Below are 12,798 nucleotides of genomic sequence, written 5' to 3'. Positions count from 1 at the left end.
GATGTCTTTTAGATGACTATTAGACATGAAAAGTACAACCTTTTTAGACGACTATTAGACATGAAAAGTACGACCTTTTTAGACGACTATTAGACATGAAAAGTTCAACTTTTTTAGACGATTATTAGACGGCTATTAGACACGAAAAGTACAACCTTTTTAGATGACTATTAGACATTAAAAATAAGATGTTTTTTAGATGAATATTAGACATGAAAAGTACGTTGTCTTTTAGACGACTATTCCAAATGAAAAGCAAGACGTCTTTTGGAAGACTATTAGACAAGAAAAGTACAACCTTTTTAGACGACTATTAGACATGAAAAGTTCAACTTTTTTTGACAATTATTAGACGGCTATTAGACACGAAAAGAACAACCTTTTTAGATGACTATTAGACATGAAAAATAAGATGTTTTTTAGACGACTATTAGACAAGAAAAGTACAACCTTTTTAGACGATTATTAGACATGAAAAGTACGGTGTCTTTTAGACGACTATTAGACACGAAAAGTACAGCCTTTTTTAGACGACTATTAGACATGAAAAATAAGATGTTTTTTAGATGAATATTAGACATGAAAAGTACGTTGTCTTTTAGACGACTATTCGACATGTTAAGTAAGATGTCTTTTAGATGACTATTAGACATGAAAAGTACAACCTTTTTAGACGACTATTAGACATGAAAAGTACGACCTTTTTAGACGACTATTAGACAAGAAAAGTACAACCTTTTTAGACGACTATTAGACAGGAAAAGTAAAACCTTTTTAGACGATTATTAGACATGAAAATTACGGTGTCTTTTAGATGACTATTAGACACGAAAAGTACAACCTTTTTAGACGACTATTAGACATGAAAAGTACAACTTTTTTAGACGATTAATTGACATGAAAAGTATGGTGTCTTTTAGACGACTATTAGACACGAAAAGTACCACCTTTTTAGACGACTATTAGACATGAAAAGTACAAATTTTTTAGACGATTATTAGACATGAAAAGTACGATGTCTTTTAGACGACTATTAGACATGAAAAGTACAACCTTTTTAGACGACTACTAGACATGAAAAATAAGAAGTTTTTTAGACGACTAATAGACATGAAAAGTAAAATGTCTTTTAGACGACTATTGGACATTTAAAGTAAAACCTTTTTAGACGACTATTAGAAATGAAAAGTACAACCTTTTTAGACGACTATTAGACATGATAAGTTTGATGTTTTTTAGACGACTATTAGACAAGAAAAGAACAAACTTTTTAGACGACTATTAGACATGAAAAATAAGATGTTTTTTAGATGAATATTAGACATGAAAAGTACGTTGTCTTTTAGACGACTATTCCAAATGAAAAGCAAGACGTCTTTTAGACGACTATTAGACAAGAAAAGTACAACCTTTTTAGAAGACTATTAGACATGAAAAGTACAACCTTTTTTAGACGACTATTAGATATGAAAAATAAGATGTTTTTTAGATGACTATTAGACATGAAAAGTACAAACTTTTTAGTCGATTATTAGACATGAAAAGAACGATGTCTTTTAGACAACTATTAGACATGAAAAGTACAACCTTTTTTAGACGACTATTAGACATGAAAAGTACAACCTTTTTTAGACGACTATTAGACATGAAAAATAAGATGTTTTTTAGATGACTATTAGACATGAAAAGTACAAACTTTTTAGACGACTATTAGACATGAAAAGTACAACCTTTTTTAGACGACTATTAGACATGAAAAATAAGATGTTTTTTAGATGAATATTAGACATGAAAAGTACGTTGTCTTTTAGACGACTATTCCGAATAAAAAGCAAGACGTCTTTTAGATGACTATTAGACAAGAAAAGTACAACCTCTTTAGAGGACTATTAGACAGGAAAAGTACAACCTTTTTAGACGATTATTAGACAAGAAAAGTACAACCTTTTTAGACGATTATTAGACATGAAAAGTACGGTGTCTTTTAGACGACTATTAGACACGAAAAGTACAACCTTTTTAGACGACTATTAGACATGAAAAATAAGATGTTTTTTAGATGAATATTAGACATGAAAAGTACGTTGTCTTTTAGACGACTATTCGACATGTTAAGTAAGATGTCTTTTAGACGACTATTAGACATGAAAAGTACGACCTTTTTAGACGAATATTAGACATGAAAAGATGGACATCTTTTGTCTATTAAAGTTATTTGACTTTTAAAGTTGGATTTCTTTAAATTTTTACATTCGATATTCAATAAATGCAAATATCAGTAGTTAAGAATACTGGATTCAAGACACTTGATGTATGTTGGATGAAGTCTGAATATATTATATTGTTACACTCACAGAGGCTTTGCAGCTTTCTAGGAAGACACACTCGCACAGAAACGCACACACACTCAGAAAGAGTGCTGCTGCGGAGCTGCTTGACCTGTCTTACTGCCTCGTTTGTCATCTGCATCACTTGCAGGTCTAGCGTCCTGACAGACAGGGTATTAGTGGCCTCAGTCTGGTGTTGAGAGCCCGGCTTTTCCCCTGAATAGAGAAACTATGTATGAGCACCGCAGGAAAACATGTAATGACACACACTGGCACACTCCCACTAACAGCTGCTACACACACACACACACACACACACTCACAATAGCAAAGAGTGTGTGAACTCTTCGATAAATTCCAAATTTATTTGGCTTCTCTGCTGCGTGTTGACACAAAAGTCTCTTATATAAAGTATTAATTTACAATCATTAATGAAAAAGAATATAGTTGTTTTAACACAACACTCACAACTAGAAAGAGCTGCAATGATCAATACACAAACAAATGAATGAAATGATCTATTACAAAATTGTACAATACGATTATATTTATTTTTAACTTTGATGTAATGCATTTAGTTTACATTTTCTTATTAAAACAATTATCATTGATTCATTAATTGAATAAATAGATGTATTAAATGTAAGGCTTCTATTCTCATTGACAATCAATAATAATAATAATAATAATTAATCAATTATGTGATTGTATTGATAAATAAACAAAGCAAAAAAAAACAAGTTGACGGTAGGTTTTGATTTAATTCATGGCACTGAAGTAAAAGATGAATTCATGCAGTTGTGAATGCAGTTCTTATTGATCAAGAACAAACTACGACCAATGAATTAAATTAATTTTTAAAATAGAAAAAAATTGAAATGCATGAAAAATTAACTTTGATAGAACAAGAAAATACTAATATCTGACATTAAACGATAGAAACTTTGTGGCGAGAGGTTCTCAGAGATGCACGCGAGCAGACTTTCTCCCGTCGTTCTCAACCTACGACCTTTTCTTAAGTTTTAAACATAACCCTTGTCTTATCTCAGGGTCGGTCAAGGTGACCCGAACGCCCTGAAAAACAATTGTAATTGAGTTGTTGTTTTTTATTTTACCTTGAAATAACACAAGGGTTAACACAGCTACTAATCCAACGCATAAAAATATAAATATGAATTTCCTTATTTTAAAAAACAGTCGTTAAAAACAAAAGCTAATAGTTTGGAATCATTTAGTGGTATTTTAATATATCTGCTGTAATTGCAGTCGTTTTTTTTTCCTTTGTCACACTGTCTACCTAAAATAATAAATAAAATAAATAGATATATGTAATTAAATTATATTATTTCCTTATATTGTTATTATATTTTAATTTCCACTATTCCATTATTATTATAATGCACATTTTACACAGTTTATTCTGGTGTTTATATATATACATATATATATATATAATCTCTATATATTATTCACATTTTTCTATATATTTAATTAATTCCTTTTAGATATTTGTGACTCATGGTTGATTTAGAATCCGAGAGGAAACATTAAAAACTTGAAATGGACATTTTTGTATCCGGAATTGCTTTAAAATAAAATAAAATAAAAACCTGAGAGTTTTGCAATAAAAAAAAGGGACATTTGTGAGAAAGTCAACAACAGTTGTGACCTCTTGAGAGCATTTTTTTCTCAGGGGAGTCTGTGCTGCATCATCAGATAAGGTTCTGGTGAGAGCAGTGAAAGGACTCGATCACACAAAGACTTTTTTTCCGAGAGGACTTGCTTTTTTTTTTTTTTAGGGTCAAGCGGACCACCCACCAGGACTGATGCTTGAGAGGAATGCTTTTCACTGGATTGTCTGTCTCGTCTCCCCCGCCTTCCTCACCCACATCTCTGAGAGAAGAAGGTCTTCAGTCTGTGTCTGGATGAACTATATCGAGGTCTGTGATGAAAGATACATAATCATAATAATTTAATATAATAAGATGATGTCAGTATTGAGTAATTGAATTTGTGTTGATTCACTTAATCAATGTATTAATACATGATTTGTTATAACACGTTTTTAAATGCAAAACAACAAGACTTTACTCGTGTATTATTCATTTTCAAATATCATTTCGTTGTCAAATTAAAGAAGTTGCAACAGTTCCCACTGTCAACACTAGAGGGCGCGTTCGCTTCATTTTCCACGCAACAAAGAGGAAACGCCTCATCGTGAGGATTTTTTTTTAGCGTGTTCGGGTCCAGATAAGAGAGTCTCGGGGTGTGTCGGGAAGATTTAGAGACGAGATCTGCAGCGAGAAGAAACACCTCCACTTCAAACACGTGTGTTTGTGTACATGAGACAAAAGAAACACGTCTGTCTCAATATTGAGCCTTAAATACACTGAAAATACGAATTAAATTCATCTTCAAACTGAATTATTTGGATTTAATGCAGTTGAACTTTTCTTTTAACTGTGTATTGTTCTGATTGTTTAAGAGATTTGTGTCTCCCCAAATATTTTATTGATTATTGATACTCAATATTACTTATTACATCCCCCCCCAGTTTTTTCCCAACCATAGTTATTTTATGGTTCATTATATTCCAAGTGTTTATAATATATAGATGGATAGATGGAGAGACGGACGGACAGACAGATAGGTGGATAGACAGAATATTAATATATATAATGTGGTGATTACTTTTCCATGATTTATTTTCAAAAATATAGATTGACAGATGGACGGACAGATAGAATATTAATATGTATAATGTGGCAATTACATTTCCATGATTTATTTTCAATTACAATGCGAATATTACCACCGTGTCCATTTTTGTGTTGCAATTAAACTTACGGCCGCTAGATGGCAGCAGTTGTTACGGATTCCATGCGATGACTGAGGATGAGAGGATACAGTGGACTCCAGCAGATTGTAAAGCTGACGTTTGGACATATTTTGGTATCGAAACCAATGAAAGCAGTTACGACTTCATCAAGAGTCATGCAGTCTCAAGTCAGGTACTTAACAATACTACAAATATCTCATTGTTCCTACAGTATCGCAATGTATCGCAGTGTTTCCCCTGTATCGTGATACGTATCGTATCGCCAGAGTCTTGTAAAAACACACCACTATTCTGCAAAACAGTGTTGATTTCTCACCAGATAAAACTGGCGAGCGAGTTGCGTTGAGCAGGAGGTTCTTACCTGACCTATTTTCTTCCTGTTTTTATTCTGGTGGGAAAGACATGAAAGAGTCCTCCAGGAAGATGAATAATAGATCTCTCTCCATCTCTTCACCCGCCCGGTGAGTGTGTTTCCAATCTAACTTCGACACAACATAAACACAACACAACAGCCGGATCACAGTTTGTCATCATTTATTTGAATAAATTACATTGACCTGTCACATCATTTTCCTTCACATCGAGCATACAGTCTTAAAATCCAGTGCAGATGAAAACAAAAAAACAAAAATTAAATCAAATGTGCAGCACAAGAGAATCCGTCCGCCACCGTTGCCTCTGGATTAGATACCATATATGTATATATATCTATAATGTGTTTACTTTTGTCACGGTTACAAAAATAATACGTTACTGTAGATGAGCGACTCTACACACCAGGTGAAAACAAAAAACACAGAAAAGCTGTACAGTCCTCATTGAGGGCAAAGATACACACCATTGTTTAAAAAAAAAAGAGAAAAAAAATACAGATTCATGAGAGAAATAAACGAGGGAAGAATTTAAATTGTGCTTCTCTGAACAAAAGAAAAAAAATAAACGCCAATATTGCATCAGTTGTGTTACGGAGCAGCGACAACATGGGAGTCGTTACACAAGCTGAGTTCATCGCCGCACAACCTTCACGACACATTTGTCACACTGATTATTGTCACATCAATTCGTGCTCGGGAAGAAAAAAAAAAAAAAAAAGCAAACCCTCACGTCACGGATACTACAAACCATCAGCTCGTCATCTAACCTCCACCTCCACAGACATTCCACCGACACCGAGCCTACAATCTTCTCCCGTCGCTCTGGTGTCGTCACCATAAATACATGTGGGTTTTTTATTTTGACCCAGAAGTTTGAGCTGATCCAGGGTCGCACGGAACGTTGTCGACTGCTGGTTGTGGTTGATCGTCAGGACCAGGACCAGGACCAGGACCAGGACCAGGACCAGGACCAGGACCAGGACCAGGACCAGGACCAGGACCAGGACCAGGACCAGGACCAGGACCAGGAACCAGTCGTGAACCGTAATCATTGATCCTCAACATTTGTCTTTGATTTAAGATCCGCTCGCACGTCCTCGATATGTTCATCAAGTCGTGATATTTCTAAACGATCAACTTTAATCCTCGGCAAGATATGAAAGAATTGAAAAAAACAAAAAAACCCTAATGATTAAAGGATAACGTTTGTGAAACTGAATGAATCCTAAATACATAAATGCTATTTTCAACACACAGTCGTTTCCCCAATACTAGGTCTAAGAAAAAAATAAAAATATTATTGAAATACTACTTTATTCACTGATGTCACAATCTTATATAATACTGTATTTTTAAATATGTTTTCTGGAACTTAAATATGGTAAAAAAAATCAAAATTAAACGGCGTTAAATGTATATGCATGTACAAGGAAATAACTCAAAATTTGAAATAAATATTCAGGCTTTGTAACACCCCCCCTTATAGTCGATGTTAAATAAAAGTGAAAAGAAAAATAATTGGTAAGTTAAAGGCAGTAACTCAGTCCAGATTATCACTAAACGATCTTCCGCTTTTCAATTAATGACCTGAAAATATCTTTAACCTTTAACCTCGCCCAAGAGGGATCTGGACGAGCCGGACGCGCCGAGAGCTCGACCAAAGCGAGATATTATTGGAGTCAGAATACTTTTGTATTTTTTGAGGATTAAAGACGTTTTCTTCCTCTTAATAATACCGAGTTAATAGTTCTTCAGACATTTAACACAATCTACAGACTAGTAACTTGTATTCGACCCGTTTTAATTTAGTTTAATCATTATTATTAATCCACCATCTTTTATTTTAACTCATTTTCACTATATTAGAGGATCATTTGTTTTAGATATGTGTTTTCTTTTAGGTAAAACACCTTTAAGACTCTAATATTATGTAATTTATTGTATTATCTGAAGGTCTGGTGTAACTAAAGATACATTCGTGTGGATAAATATAATGATAATAACTAAAAATAGCTCATATTAGTTTATTTATTTCTTAATAATCACTTCGATTCTTACGTTAATATCAATGACAAAACCTGTGTTTTCGGGCACTCCATGTTTCCGTCTGCTCCACACAGGACTCGATCGACGACCCTTTGTTTTAAAAGGAGGCTGAATAAACGAACAAAGTATCTACCGGACGAGTTCAGAGTGAAGCACGTGACTTTGGTCGGGAGGTTTTCCGAAGGTAAAAAGCTGGAGAGAACAACGGTCGAGTTTGTGTAGTTTTTTTTTTGCAGATGTTTACGTTCGACTCATGACAGACTGACAGCCGACGTGAACAGAAAGCGGGGACGGAGAGAAAAATGACATTAAAGTCCCCCGAACGCTCGGGGAGCGACCACATCGAGGCCATTTTATTTCACGCGCCGTCGATGTGGTGTTTTTTTTTATCTTTATTGTGTTGCTGCTGTGTGGACTCAGAGCAGGGGGTTGTTAAGGAAAGGTAACAGGGAGTACAGGGGGGGGTCGGGGAACTAGGGGGGGTTTCGGGGAAGGGGTTCTGGCGGCTGCTCTAGTGAGGCAGCGGCACCAGGATATCCACGTAGTTGATGGGGAAGAAGCCGGAGCTGCCGTGCAACATCCCCTCGTACCAGTTGTCGTCGATCTTATTGGTCAGGGTGATGATGTCGCCCTCCTTGAAGCCTAGCTCACCCTCGTTCTCCGGGTCGAAGTCGTAGAGAGCGCGGCAGCAGGGCTGGTCCATGGGTGCTGCAGGAGAGAGGGAGCAGAGAGTGAGGCGGGGGGGGTCGAAGGGCGTTCAGGGAGGAAGGCTTTTAAGAGGAGGGGGGCTCACCTGGAGACCTGGCTGGAGGAGGTAGGAAGAGGTGGAGGAGGAGAAGGACAGGGAGACAAACCAGAAGCAGGTCAGTCAGTGAAGGACACACAGTCGGGAGGTTAGTTGTTTGACATTTCGTGATTCGGAGTCGACATAAAAGATAATCTGCAATGTTTGAAGGCAACTCTTTTTTATAGTAGCTCGTTTGTTTTGCCAGAAAAAACACAAAACACAAACTAAAAACAAGTTTAGTGCTAATGTGTTGATTTAAGTGTGTCTGAAATAGATCTTGGAATCTCTATTGTATCATCAGTGTCTGTTTGTACAAAACTCTCTTTTCATTAGAAGATTATCTTAAGCTCCGCCCACGGAAAACACATTTTCTGGAGATTAAATTCTTTACCATAGCCACACCCACTCTACTGTGAGTGGGTTTTTCAACACTTGTAATCGATCCCGGAAGTCTTTACCTCCAAAGGACTCAGTGTATAAACAAAGCAGAGTGAAGTCCATTATTATGTCATAATGGATCATGCTCTCGTCACCTTTCAAGCAAGTCTTGTTAGTATTACTCAACCAAGTTCTGTAGCATAACTCCGCAAGTCTTCGAAGTATTACTCCGCCAAGTTCTGTAGTATAACGCACAAGTCTTTGTAGTATTACTCCGCCAAGGTCTGTAGTAAATCTCTGCAAGTCTTCGTAGTATTACGCCACCAAGTTCTGTAGTATAACGGCGCAAGTCTTTGTAGTATTACCCCGCCAAGTTCTGTAGTATAACTCCGCAAGTCTTCGTAGTATTACTCCGCCAAGGTCTGTAGTAAATCTCTGCAAGTCTTCGTAGTATTACTCCGCCAAGTTCTGTAGTATAACGCCCAAGTCTTCTTAATATAACACCACTAAGTTCTGTAGTATAACGCCCAAGTCTTCTTAATATAACACCACTAAGTTCTGTAGTATAACGCCACAAGTCTTCTTATTATAACTCCACCAAGCTCTGTAGTAAAACTCTGCAAGTTTTCGTAGTATTACTCCGCCAAGCTCTGTAATATAACTCCGCAAGTCTTCGTAGCATTACTCCGCCAAGCTCTGTAGAATAACTATGCAAGTCTTAGTAGTATTACTCCGCTAAGCTCTGTAGAATAACTATGCAGGTCTTCGTAGTATAACTCCAAAAGGCTTCGTAGTATTACTCCGCCAAGCTCTGTAGTATAACTCTGCATGTATTCGTAGTATTACTTCCCGAGGCTTCATTGTCAGGAGCCTCCTCCTGATATAAACCATTTATTTCTGACTTTAAAGGCAGTTTACTCACAAAACCAGTTTCCAGTTTGTTGCTCACGTGATAAACGCACTCAGTACTTTTCCCACGGCTTCAAACAGCTACGAACACACATTCAGTCCGTTTTGAGAATAAAAAAGTTTGCCTTCAAACATTTTTGTCGGTAATTAAAATGACAAAATGTCTAAATTTCACGAGTAGAAAAATAAACAGACAAGAGGTTAGACAAAAAAAAGAAAAGCAACACTGCAGACGAGCTGCACTGAAACCAAAGAGTCCAACATAAAATGAAGAACAAAAACACACGAGGAATTAGAATCTCCTCCCAAGTCATGGTGCTCACCTGGAGATCTGGCTGCAAAGGAAACAAAAGACAAAAGAAACGCTCAGATTAACGAGAAGATCGGATCATGAGCTGGTGATGATGGCGGGGATGAGGAAAATAAACGTTAACAGCAGAGGCGTGAGATGAAAGTACCAAACACTCCAGGAATAATGAGAAACAGAAGCAACAAGTGACGTCGGCCGGACACACTTGATCCTTCTGTTCACGTGTGAGAGGGAATGAAGGATGGTTAAGTGAAGGAGAAGATATCTTCTCCAGGAGTCACTTTGAGGCTCACCTGGAGACCTTGCTGCAAAAGCAAAGAAGGGAGAAAGGAGGAAAAGAAGAAGAGTGGAGGGTTATACAAGAGAATAAGATGAAGAAACATCAGGGAGAGTGACCGAGGCTCACCTGGAGACTTCGCGCCTGTTCACAAAAACATTGAAAGAAAGAGAAAAAATTAAAGTGAGATTTTAGCAGAAAAGGTGGTCACTGAGGAGGAGGAAAACTAAAGAAGGGAACGGCGAACGAGTAAATTCTCAGACGGTCTTGCTTTGTATCGTGACGCTGGTTGAAGTCAAATATGCGTTTGAGAATTTACCGACGTCACAGTTGGAGGCGAAGAAGGAGCGACAACAAATCCTACGAAGCTCCAGACATGAGACGATTATTCTGGGTAATAACTTGTAAATATTTGCTTCCTCTGTTTTTTTTTCTTTTTGTTTATTTATATTGTCACATAATTGACACCACAGAGCATATTTTGAAGAGTGTACTACCTCGTTATTTTCTTTTTAAATCGGAATATTTATACAGAACTATTATAAACTGCATGAAGCTGGACTCACTGCTGACAGTTTCAGAGATGGGCAGGAGTGGAATGAAAAGATGATATTCCATCTTTGTATCTTTTCTCTTTGTCTTTATTCTTGATCTATGTTCTTTATATTTAGATTGTCTATCTATCTATCTATCCATCCATCCATCCATCCATCCATCCATCCATCCATCCATCATCTAAACCATAATGTTGTTGAGGATTAAATATATCGATATATTATTAAAGATTTTTTTTTTAATCTTTAGATCAATCAATTCATTAAAAAATATATATTTTCTCGGCAGGCTCAGAGTATTCTAGTGAAGGTTTTCTTATCTTGCTGTTCATGAAAAGCTATGACACGCGAACATAATACCTTCTTCTCTGGGGGGCCATATTCTGAATCACCACAAAAAGGGTCACTACTATTTAAGAGATAAGTTTATGCAGAATTGTGATTTATTTGCGCTTCCATTTCCGTTTAAAGCATATTCTGTATAAAAAGACACTTAACCAGGCCTCAACAACAAAATATGTGTAACGTGTGTGTAATGATTGTTTATAAATATTCAGAATTTAAACAGAGAACAATGTAAAATCTCTCTTGTTGTCCAACAAATTGTAAAAATATGGAGGTGGAGGATCCTTTAAGAACAATCTCTAGGGTGTCAATTCATTCAATCATTCATTTTCTTTGCTGCTTGTGGGGTTCGTGGGGAGACTATCTCAGTGTTTTCGGTCAAGAGGCAGGGGACACCCTGGACAGGACGCCAGTCTATCACAGGGCACACAAAGACACGCAACCATTCACACACACATTCATATCTACAGACAATTTCCCCCAAGATCCCAATCAACCTCTGTATGTTTTAGTGTGTGCCCGGAGTAAACCCACGCAACACAGAAAGGTCACATGTTGGCTCCCTCCCGACCTGGAAGCGAACCAGCAACCTTCCTGCTGTGAGGCAATCACGCTAAACATGTTATAAATAATGTCGTAACAAAAAAAATGAGACGAAGCCTATTTTGCCTCAACACTAAAATAAAGAATCTGCTACGAACTAGTATTTCGTGGCCACAGATACATTTTTAATTTCACCATGTCATGTCTGGAGCTCCGTAGTATCCTTGAAAAAACCCGAAGAAAGGTTGACACGAGTGTGAGCGTGCATGAGTGTAGACTCACCGGGGGAGCGAGCGCTGTGGATGCCTCCGTTGTGGTTCTCGCTGAGGGAGAAGTCCAGAGACGTCCGTGGCTTCGGAGTGTACTCTTTCCTCGGTTTGTTGGAGCAATCCTTTATTCTAGGAGTCACAGAAAAAACTGATTCATTGTTGTCTCTCTTCAAGGAGTCGGAAGAAAAAGCTTGCTGACCTTTCGTCGATCTTACTGGAGAGCTGTGTGAGTATCTCTGACGCGCGGGTGTGGTACTCCACCTGAGCCTGGACCAGAGCGGACAGCTGACTCACCTGTTCGATCTGTGGATCAGATCAAACCGCTGTGAAATATTCATCCACCAATACCAACATCTCAAATACAAAATATGTTGTTTTTAATGTAGTTACTGTGGGATTGAGTTCTGGACCAATAATCGTGCCATCTTTGGACATAATTACATTCAATTATACATTGTTATTATTGTGTATGAACAAAAGACACAAGCATGAGTTTAGGGTTTTTCAAAATAAAAGATTGTTCCTTTCAATAAAATGTGCTACTGTTACATTTGAAGTGACAGTTCACACCAAATTAAATTAATTTAAAGCCAAAATGAGTGGAATCATAAGCTTTAAAACCTTCTGTTAAATATAAACTTTTGAAATAACATTTTACTTTAATTCAAAGTTATTTTAGTCATTATTTTTTGTAAAAAAAAATAATTAATCATTTGATCTGTGAAAAACAAGATTTAAAAGTAAGTTGGTAAAGCGTTTAACGGTGTTATGACTAAACTAAACTGGTTAAATTAATTTTTGTGTCATTGATCCTGAAGTTAGTTCAGTTACCCGAGGGTC

General features: G+C 36.8%; 1 protein-coding gene across 3 annotated transcripts in view; it reads right to left on the bottom strand.

Annotated features, from left to right (window-relative positions):
* Window positions 1-5,683: 5,683 nt before the first annotated feature.
* Window positions 5,684-12,798, bottom strand: part of sh3gl2a (SH3 domain containing GRB2 like 2a, endophilin A1) — a 34,380-nt gene continuing 27,265 nt past the window's right edge. Inside the window, exons 7-11 of one of the 3 annotated variants that reach the window (XM_087807413.1) lie at window positions 12,158-12,261; window positions 11,972-12,087; window positions 10,264-10,391; window positions 8,380-8,391; window positions 8,093-8,294 (exon numbers count right to left, since the gene is read on the bottom strand). In XM_087807413.1, the coding sequence (XP_087663539.1) occupies window positions 8,229-8,294; window positions 8,380-8,391; window positions 10,264-10,391; window positions 11,972-12,087; window positions 12,158-12,261 (426 nt within the window). In that variant the 3' untranslated portion in view covers window positions 8,093-8,228. Of the gene's footprint in view, window positions 8,295-8,379; window positions 8,392-10,263; window positions 10,392-11,971; window positions 12,088-12,157; window positions 12,262-12,798 lie in introns of all 3 variants that reach the window. The other 2 variants (XM_087807407.1, XM_087807422.1) reach the window with 2 other exon arrangements.

This window comes from Callionymus lyra, chromosome 1 (genome assembly GCF_982586985.1).
Source record: "Callionymus lyra chromosome 1, fCalLyr1.hap1.1, whole genome shotgun sequence".
NCBI lineage: Eukaryota > Metazoa > Chordata > Actinopteri > Syngnathiformes > Callionymidae > Callionymus > Callionymus lyra.
The sequence above is the reverse complement of the archived record's forward strand: the minus strand, read 5'-3'. Positions and strand labels throughout refer to the sequence as shown.